Source organism: Chlorocebus sabaeus, chromosome 12 (genome assembly GCF_047675955.1).
Source record: "Chlorocebus sabaeus isolate Y175 chromosome 12, mChlSab1.0.hap1, whole genome shotgun sequence".
Classification (NCBI taxonomy): Eukaryota; Metazoa; Chordata; class Mammalia; order Primates; family Cercopithecidae; genus Chlorocebus; species Chlorocebus sabaeus.
This window is the reverse complement of record NC_132915.1, coordinates 111,878,959-111,888,658: the sequence shown is the minus strand read 5'-3', so window position 1 is coordinate 111,888,658 and position 9,700 is coordinate 111,878,959. Positions and strand designations below refer to the sequence as shown.

General features: G+C 53.9%; 1 protein-coding gene across 1 annotated transcript; it reads right to left on the bottom strand.

Moving 5' to 3' along the window:
- Window positions 1-3,555: 3,555 nt before the first annotated feature.
- On the bottom strand, window positions 3,556-8,701 carry LOC103239649 (beta-lactoglobulin-1-like). Its single transcript, XM_008005700.3, has 7 exons — window positions 8,453-8,701; window positions 7,507-7,646; window positions 6,774-6,871; window positions 5,420-5,524; window positions 4,424-4,528; window positions 4,114-4,159; window positions 3,556-3,714 (listed from the first exon to the last, which is right to left on the bottom strand). The coding sequence occupies exons 1-6, from the start codon at window positions 8,663-8,665 to the stop codon at window positions 4,143-4,145; spliced, it is 678 nt and encodes a 225-aa protein (XP_008003891.3). The 5' UTR covers window positions 8,666-8,701; the 3' UTR covers window positions 3,556-3,714; window positions 4,114-4,142.
- Between the last annotated feature and the right edge of the window lie 999 nt (window positions 8,702-9,700).

The window sequence follows — 9,700 nt, the reverse complement described above, 5'->3', positions numbered from 1 at the left end:
AAGGAGGGGTGTGTGATCCCCTACATCCTGTCATGGCTTAGAACTCAATTTTCAAGGTTACTTTGGGGTCTGCTTGGCCAAGAGGAAGTTCGTTCAGCCAGTTGAGGAGCTTAGGGTTTCATTTTTATTTCCCAAATGCCATTATAAAAAGAAGAGAGATGAGACCTTTCTCTCTATCACATGAGGATATGGCAAGAAGGTGGCCATGTGCAAACCAGGAAGAGAGCCCTCACCAGAGGTGAGATCTGCCAGCACTGTGCTCCTTTTCTTATCATTCCCAGAACTGTAAGAAATAAAGTGTTGTTTAAGCAACCCAGTGTGTCATATTTTGTTACAGCAGCTGGAACTGACTAAGACAGAGGGAACACATTCAGTTGTTTACAGTTGAGTATAGTATTCATTGTAAGTTTTTAGTAGATGTTCATTATCAAGTTAAGGAAGCTCCTCTCTATTCTTACTTTTCTGAGTTTTTGAAAAAACTTATGAGCAGATATTGAATTTTGTGAAATGCTTTTTCCGTATTGATTGATACGATCATATAGTTTTCCTTTGATAGCCTGATAATATGGTGGGTTACATGGATTAATTTTCAAATGTTGAACCAACTTCTCCTCCCTGGTGTAAACCCTTCTTATTCATGGTGTACTATTATTGTTATATATTGCTGATATCTATTTGCTAATATTTTGTTAAGGATTGTCACATCTATAATTATGAGGAACACTAGGTGGTAGTCACCCTACCCCATCTTTTTATTACCGGGTTTGTATGGTTTTGGTATCAGGGTAATAATAATAGCTTCATAAAATGAACAGGGAAGTGTTACTGCCTCTTCTATCTTATGCAACAGATTATGTGGCATTAGTGCTAATTCTTTAAGCATTTGGTGTAAATACCCTGTGACACTATCTGGGCCCTGAGATATCTTTTTATGGTAGTTTTTAAATTAAAAACTCAATTTCCTTAATAGTCATAAGGGCTATTAAAATTATGTAGTTCACCAGGAGGCAGAGCTTGCAGTAAGCCGAGATCACACCACCACACTCCAGCCTGGGCGACTGAGCAAGACTCCGTCTCAAAAAAAAAAAGAAAGAAAAAAAATTATGTAGTTCATATTGAATGAATTGTGATAGGTTGTATTTTTCAAAGAATTGGTCCATTTCAAATAAATTGTAAAATCTATATGTGTAGAGTTGTTCACAGTATTCTCTTATTATCATTTTGATGTCTATAGGGTCAGTAGTGATGTCTCCTCATTCATTCCTGGTATTAGTGGTTTGTGTCTTCTCTCTCTTTTTCTTTGTTATACTACATGTTTCCTTTCCAATGTTTATGCTTTTTATTTCTTTAAATTGTCTTATTGCACTGGAGCTTTCAGTATGTGTTGAATAAGAGCAATGAGAAAGGACAACCTTGCTTTATTCTCAATCTTAGTGGGGAAGCACTCAGTCTAGCTGAATGTTTACATAAAGCACTAGTTGTAGTTTGGTGGTTTTTTTTTTTTTTTTAATCATCAGTTTAGGGACGTTCCCTTCTATTCTTTGGTAGGAAACCTAGGTAGGATTGGACTTTCAGCCCTCTTCTAGGGAGGTAATAGGTGTCCCTTTCAGGATAGGGCACTGAATGGACAGTTTGAAGCCCCCGATCCCTGTTTTCCCTCTGGCATGGTGGCCAGCAACACCATGGGTAGTGGCTATTTGATCACTTGGATTGTTGAGTGACCATGAGGAGTCGACTCTCCTGCTAAGCCACAAAGGAAATTTTGTATAAGTAAGAAAGAACTCTGGTGCTTTCAGTGATTGGTTCATTCATTTCAGGGTTTCAGGGTTACCTATAAGCACTCCTGATGTGCAAGGTCTCCTTCATGAATGGAATATTATATTTTTTGAAACATTTAAAAAAATTAATTAAAGATTCTTATATGGCACTTCTCCCTTAGTCTTAAGTTAGTTAATTTTATTGATACATTTGAGATGGAGTCTCATTCTGTCACCTAGGCTGGAGTGCAGTGACATGATAATGGCTCACTGCAATGTCCACCTCCCAGGTTCAAGTGATTCCCCCGCCTCAGCCTCCCGAGTAGCTGGGATTACAGGTGCCTGCCACCATGCCCAACTAATTTTTGTAATTTTAGTAGAGATGGGGTTTCACTGTGTTGGTCAGGCTGGTCTTGAACTCCTGACCTCAGGCGATCCACATGTCTTGGCCTCCCAAAGTGCTGGGATTACAGGTGTGAGCCACCACACCCAGGTTTTATGGATACATTTTCTAATATTTAAACATCCTTTTTTTGGGGGCTAAATCATGATGTATTAAATATATTTGTTAGATTCAATCTGCTAATAAGGTATTCAGGTATTTGTGTCTTGATTCTGAAAGCTGACAACTTTCCTTTTCCTGCATCTTCCTTGTTCAGTTTTGTTATCAGGGCAGCTAAGCAACTCCCCATCTTTTTCTATGCCCTGGAATGGATTGTATGAGCCAGGAACTATCACATAAAGGTTTTTTATTCTCATCCATAGACAGAAAATCTGGAACTATTCTGATTTTTTTCTACGATGATTGCTCTTTCTAAGTTTTCCTCTACTTTTTGAGCCAATATTGGTAATTGATGTTTTATCAGAAACATCTATATTTCGAAAATTTAAAGTTATGCATGTTATTATTGTTGGCAAATCTATTTCTGTTGTTGCATATTATTTTTCCTTTTGTGATGTTCAAAATATTTTAAAATGAAAAACAAGTTCCTCTCCCATATCTCACCTCTTTTGTTCAGTTCCTCAATCCAGGGTAAATCTCTTTATTTCACATGAGCCCAGAAAAGATCGATGGCGTTTACGAGCAGATGAAGGTTGATAGCAAAGCTCTTCCTGGTAGCAATTTCCCTTATGCTCCTGAGAGATGCCCTGGAGGTCATGTGGTTTGTGTTTTTTAAATAGTGCAGAATTTGATTTGTAAATAACTCATTTAAGTTTTCATAGGAATATTTATTTGGTGAATGGGTCTGTGATTTTTCATATTTTGTCCTTTGTGTGACCTGGACCTCCAACATGAATGGCAAGCTCTGGCCATCTCAGGAGCACTCTTATCTAGTTCCTGAAAATTTTAAAGCCCCCTATAGTGTCTTGATCCCCAAATATGATGGGGCCTACAGTACAGAAACCATGAACTCAGTTCCCTCAGCCCCCAGCCCCCAAGTCCCCCAGCCTCTGAGTCCCCCAGTCCCTGACTCCCCTAGCCCCTGAGTCCCCCAACCGCTGAGACCCCCAGCCTCTGAGTCTACCAGTCCCCAAGTCCCCCAGCCCCTGACTCCCCCAGCCCCTGAGTCCCCCAACCGCTGAGAGCCCCAGCCTCTGAGTCCCCCAGCCTCCGAGTCCCCCAGTCCCTGAGTCCCCCAGCCTCTGAGTCTGCCAGTCCCCGAGTCCCCCAGCCCCCGAGTCCCCCAGCTTCTGAGTCCCCCAGCCTCTGAGTCTACCAGTCCCCAAGTCCCCCAGCCCCCCAACCTGCTCTCAGCTGCATCCCCACATGCCAGCCAGCAGAGTCAAGGGACGAGGTTATTTATTGCTCAAAGAGGGACAGCTTAGGACAGGAGACCCCAGGCTGAGGCCCAGGAGGTCCCAGGGTCCCAGGAAATGTGCCTTGGTCATCAGCCTCCTCGTCCCTCCCAGGAAGGCGACATCCTCTCCGTCCGCACAGGGGCCGAGGCTCCGGGACCTGATGTGCACAAAGGGGCTCTGCTGTGACTCTAGAACCCTGCAGGGCAGGGGCATCCCCTCCCAGGCTAGGGGTGTAGGACCCCTGCTTGTGTGAGGGGAGCCCCACCTCCACCCCAGCCTCAGGCTGGAGGGTCTTGTGATCCCAGGCCTGCCCTCCCCTGAGCCCCCCCATCACTCACCCCCACCCTGAAGGAGAGGGTCTCATCCTGTGCCCAGGGCACAGGAAATGGCATCTGGAGTGGCCAACCCCAGAGATGCAGGCACGTGGCCAGCTGGGCTTTTCCAGAGACCCCAGGATTCCATCGCTCAGGGTCAGCCCTGGGGAATGGGCACAGTGGGGTCTGTTCCAGGGACCCAGAGAGGTGACCTCGGGCTATGGGCGAGGCTGGTACATTACCCAGGAGGCAGGACCGAGCAGGAGCTTATCTAGACGCGGCACTGTTCTGTGGGAGGAGAGGGGCAGTGGGAACCTCAGTGGGAGGGGGGACTTAGCTGGGGACACAGCAGCCCCAGGGCCAGAGGTTGGGGGATGACGGGAGGGAGACGGGACCCCACCTCAGGGTGCCTCTGCGCCCCCAGGGAAGCCCTGGGGAGAATGTGGGAGGGGCCAACGAGGAGTGACAGGTGCTGCCCTGAGTCCTACAGAGGCTGGGACAGTGACGGCTTCTCCTGTAGCCAAGGCTGGGCCTGTCCTGGGGGCAGCTCACCTTCTGCCTGGGTCACGTCCAGGAAGATCTGCATGTGCACGGGCAGAGTCTTGAGAAAGCTGATGAATTCCGCCATGACCTTGTCGTCCACCTCCGGGGTCCTGGCTGTGGGGGACATTGGCTCAGTCCTGGGCCCTGGGAGCTCCAGGGGCCCTGCCTGGGGAGGGAGGGCAGGGAAGGAGGCCCTGGTGCTCTGAGGTTGGGCAGAGTTTGATCTGGAGCAGGTTCTCAGACTGATCTGCAGGATTTGACCAACGGGCCTGCAGGCTCCCTGTCCCTAAGCCCCGCTCCTTGGCTGGGCCCGCTCCTCATCTACCCTAGGCAGCGCTGGGGCCCACAGAGCTCAGGATGGTGTCTGCAGGACACGGGAGGAGAGCACAGTGTCCGCCTCCCCCGCCGTGTCGGGCTGCCCTCCCACAGCCCAGGACAGGTGATTTGTAGAGCAGGAGCGTCTCTACAGCCCAAAGCCAATGGTCCATGTAGTGGCCCTGGGAACTCCCGACAGCACTGCGGGTGTGATGTGGAAAATATCACCTTATGTTCATTTTCCAAACATGATTGTTTGAAAGACATTTTAGTATCTGGCTTCTTATTTGACAAAATAATGGAAAATCTTCATTCAAGAAGGCTGTTGGATTTATAGCCACCTGTCGACCACACAGAGATGGTCAAAGTCACCTGCCCTTGCAGCTGACCTGCAGGGACACCTCCTTCCCGGCGTCCACAGTGGCCTCTGCTGTCCTCGGGGTCTGTGTCTGTCCCTCAAGTCCCTGTGTGCAACGCTTCCCTTGTTTCTGATGCAACACTAGGACCCCCCTCCCCCTCTTCCCTCTTCCACAGCGCTCCTGGGCTCCTTGGGAAGGCAATCCCAGGGACTGGGGGAGGGCCGAGCCAACGGCTCCCTCACGGGCCCGCCTTCCATTCTCTCGAGGACCGATCTGAGCGTCTCATTCTGTGTCCGTTTCCCACGGGAACCCTGGGGGCCCAGGCGCGCACCCAGGTACTGGCAGGCCAGGTTCTGCCTGGGGGTGCTCTCCAGGCAGAGGAACAAATATTTGCTGCCGTCGGTGTTGAACAGGTAGATCCTGTTCTCATCCAGATCTAGAAAAAGAACAAGACAGGAGCAGAAATGAATTCTGGGCGCTTTGCTGCAGTGGGAAGGGGAGTGCTGGTCGGTCTCCTGTGGTCCAGCTGGAGTTCCTGTGAGGGATGCGTCTGCCCTGATACCCAGCGTCTTCCTCCCATTTCTCTCCCACCACACACCAGGCTGTGCAGAGCTACCCCACAGCGGGGCCCCCTTGGGAACTTCCTTTGGGGCCAGTGTCCCCCTGGACCCCAGCATGGTGTGACTTTCCCATCAGAGAGCTCCCAGCACGGCTCACAAGTAACGCCAAGGGGCAAACGGGGCTGGGAGAGGCCTGGCTGTTAACTGTGACTCTCCACGGAGACACAGACTGTCCCCTGGCTCAGGATTCCCTCCCTCATTATCACACCCAGACGACCACCTGGGCGAGGCACCCTCAACACTGTGGCCCAGTGAGGCTAAGAAACGGGGTCTCTACTCTGATGGGGGTGAAACCGACACCCAGCTGTGGCAGCAAAGGTGAGTCCTGAGAGTCACCACCACATGCCAGGGCGGCGGGGAAGCAGAGACCCTCGGATCGGGGCCGAGTGAGGTGGGCTCTGCCGACTTAGTCCGGTGGCACCACCAGGACAGAGCTGTGTCACCAGCGTGGCTTATATGGAAAATGCCAACGTCTCCGCCCAGCTGCAAGCAGGGGATGCCGGAGACCCCGGGCGGGTGCCCTGGCACAGGAGTCCTTTCAAGTGCCTCAGTGGTTGCGGTGTGCAGCCGTGGGGGAAGTCACATGGAGGGGAGAGTGGGGGTACTGGAAGGCAGGACGTGGCTCCCGGGGGACTCCCTGCTCCAGGCTGGGGAGGGGAGGCCTGGTGAGAAAGAGTCTTCATGACTCTCTGGCATCTTGAATTAGCGATGAACGAATACAGAATCAAGGAGATGCAGCCTCCAATCGGGCGGTCACAGGGGCCCTGACTCTCAGCAGACGGCTGGCGGAGTGCAGTTGGGAGCCACACGGAGGGTGCAGGGAGAATGGGGACAGGCTGCTGGCTAAGGGGGTCACCGCTGCTGCCTGAGCTGAGCCCAAGCGACCCAGTGTCACTGCAGGGAGTGAGACCAGCCCAGAGGCGGTGCTGCTCCCTGCGGCTGCCGTCACCATTGTGACCCGCGCTTGTCTTAGCACAGCCAGGCCAGAGGCCAGGCCCCACTGTCCCACCCCTTGGGAACCTGTCCAGTGTCCCTAGAGCTGCCTGGGCTGTAGCCGGCACTTACAGTTGATCTTGAACTCGATGGGGTTCTCGGTTTTCTCTGCAATGATCTTCTCCTCAACGCATTGGTTGCTCTCCCTGAAAGGGCTTTGTTTCTGTGACCTGTGTGCACAAACGCTGTGGTGGCCAATCTGCAGCCCTGGAGAGGGGGGCAGGGGCCAGACTCCGAGGACTGAGGAGAGAGGGGCTTCCAGGCTACAAGTGCTGGTCACCAGGACGAACACTGCTCTCGGGAAACCCCTAACGTGTAGCCCGGGACCAGGCAGAAGAGGCCAGAGGGAGCCAGTGAGTGCCCTGGGCCCCAGAGGTCAGGGGCCATGACTGTGGACAGCAGTGGTCCCGGGGTTCATGCAGCAGTCATGGGGTTCAGGTCCTCATCTCCCCCAGCCGTGACTGGGGGCAGACAATCCTCACAGGAACTGCCTGATCCCAGGAGACCACAGACCACAGCAGCCCAGCCTGGCCCCCACACCGGCCTTCTCCACAGACTGACCCGGGCTGCGATGTGTGGTCAGTTGTTGGCCCAGAGTCCCTGGGCAGGGGCTCTGAAGGGACAGGCAACCTCCTGAGCTTCATTCCCCACCCCACTTGGCACCATGGAGGGTCCACAGTGAAGCCCCTGGACCATCAGGAAACGCCTGGGGCCGGCCCTGGCTCTGCCCACCCCTCGCAGTCCTGGACCCCGGCTGCAGGAGAGTGAGCCCTGCCAGCCACAGACCCGATGACGAGGAACCCACCATCTGCACAGGGCAATCTCCAGGTTGCCCTCGGGAGTAGGCTGCAGCGAGCTGATGTAGATCCTCAGAGGGGCCTCCTTGGTCTCCAGGAGGGAGAAGTCACTGGCCGCCATAGCCATGGAGTGCCAAGTCCCTGCCAACTGAAGGGGCCTCGAGCTGCACGGGGGTCCCCAGGCCACCATGGCTCTCGTTGTGCCCCGTGCAGGTGAGGCTGAGTCCCACCTGTCCCCAGCTCCCTCAGGCCGCTGCAGGAGTTGGACTGGACTCATTAGGCTTCTGCGTGGGACAGAGGCCGGAGGGGGCCTCACGCCGCCGTGGACCCGACTCTGCTGCCCCAGAAATGTTCCAGCTACACTCATTTGAGCCCAAAAAAGCACCAGACTGAGCCCATCTCCTTGAGTCAAGGGAATATTTGGATCCTGGGGAGCCATGTGGTTGGGGCTGGAGGGAGGTTGGGGGACAGAGAGGCCCTGCCTAGGCGCTGAATTGTATCCCCAAGATTCATCTATTGAAGTCCTGACCGCAGCACCTCCAAATGTGAGCTAGAATGGTTTAGGAAGTGATGAAGTTAAACTGAGGCCATTAGGGTGGCCCTGACCCAGTCTGATAGGGGTCCTTAGAGGAGGAGATTAGGACACGGACAGCCGGAGGGACGGCCCTGTGAAGACACAGTGGGAAGACGGCGTCTACACGGCAAGGAGAGGAGCCTGGAGGAGAGTCAGTCCTGCCGACATTGCGATCTCGAACTTCCAGCCTCCAGGACTGGGAGAATTAGCTCTGTTGTTCGGGCTGCAACCTGCGGGACGCCAGCCCTGGGAAGCTCACAGAACATCACAGCGTCCTCTGTCAACCCTCAGCCTTCTAGATCCTGGGCTTCCCGGCTTCCCACAGCCCCCACTCACCCCAGACCTCCCACAGTAAAGCGCCCGCTCCCCCAGCCTCAAACCTTTGGGAGCTCCACGTCCTGCATGGTCTGGGGACTGTCGATGGCCCAGATGCCACAGATCAGGGCCACGCCCAGGGTGAGCAGGAGGCACTGCATGGCTGCGGCTGTGGGTAGCTCTGAGGTCTGGAGCAAGAGGGATGCTGAGGCAGTGTGGGCTCGGGGGGCCTTATGTAGGAGGAGGGCAGACAAAAGCCCTGCCCACAGCCTTGCCATGCGATTCCTCGAACCCGTGACTCATCCTCGGCCTGTGGGCAGCTTCCTCCACTGGGACAATGGGAGGCTCTTCCCTACGTCCACCCGGGAACCTCCTCTGTGTCCAGGCCAGGCAGTTCCTGGCAGGGCCTCAGGTGGGAGGGGTCTGGGTCGGGTCCAGGCTGGCAGCCAGTGGCAGGAGCACCTCGTGGGTTGGGGTTCTTGGAAAATGGTGGATCAGAGGCCAGCACTGAGGACAGCTGTGCCTGGGGTCAGTGGTAGGGCCAGTAGGGCAGGCAGAGGGCCTGAGAGCCCCATGGCTGCCCCAGGATGCTATGCACATCATGCTAGTGAACAGCCGTCTGCTCCACAAAGGGGCCACAAGTCTGCGCCCGTTCATATTCCCCAGCCGGAGCTCTTCCCACAGGTGCCCCCTAACTCCAGGTGCCACTGGCCAGGCCCGGCTGGGCAAAGTCTCCTTGAAAGGCTTTGCTCTTTCCCAATCTCCCTCGTGTTTCTGTTTTCCTCTCCTGGCTCGGAGAGCAGCTCCTCCAGCATCCTCGGCATGGCCTTGTAGGGACGGCGTCTCCTTCCCCACTCAGTGCCCTCCAGCTAGGACTGGCCCCGGGTGGAGTCAGGTTCAGGGGAAACACTGAGGACCCTGGTGTGCGGTGCTCTTGGCCTCAAGTCTTCGTTGTGAAGTACAAGCCAAGCAAAAACAGCAACGGTGACCACAGCGGTGGTGATGATCCAAACCAGGGTGCCCAATGATCCGGCCTGTAGCTTCAGTCCTGGGGTGGGGAACATGGCAGGGGCCGTGTGCACCGCACACCCAAGCGCGCTCCGCGTGGATGCACATGGTGGGTCATGTCTGCAGCATTGGAATTTCAAATCTACCAATGTGCTTCTGTCCCACTCAACGGTGCAGCTGGGGCCATCAGCAACTCAGGAGCGCAGGCTGCTGGAGGATGTGTCCCGGTTAGGTTTGAGGGGGATGATGCAAGTTGCAGAGTAACGTGTCTTTCAGGATTCCACGTGTGCAAACCAGCACCCACA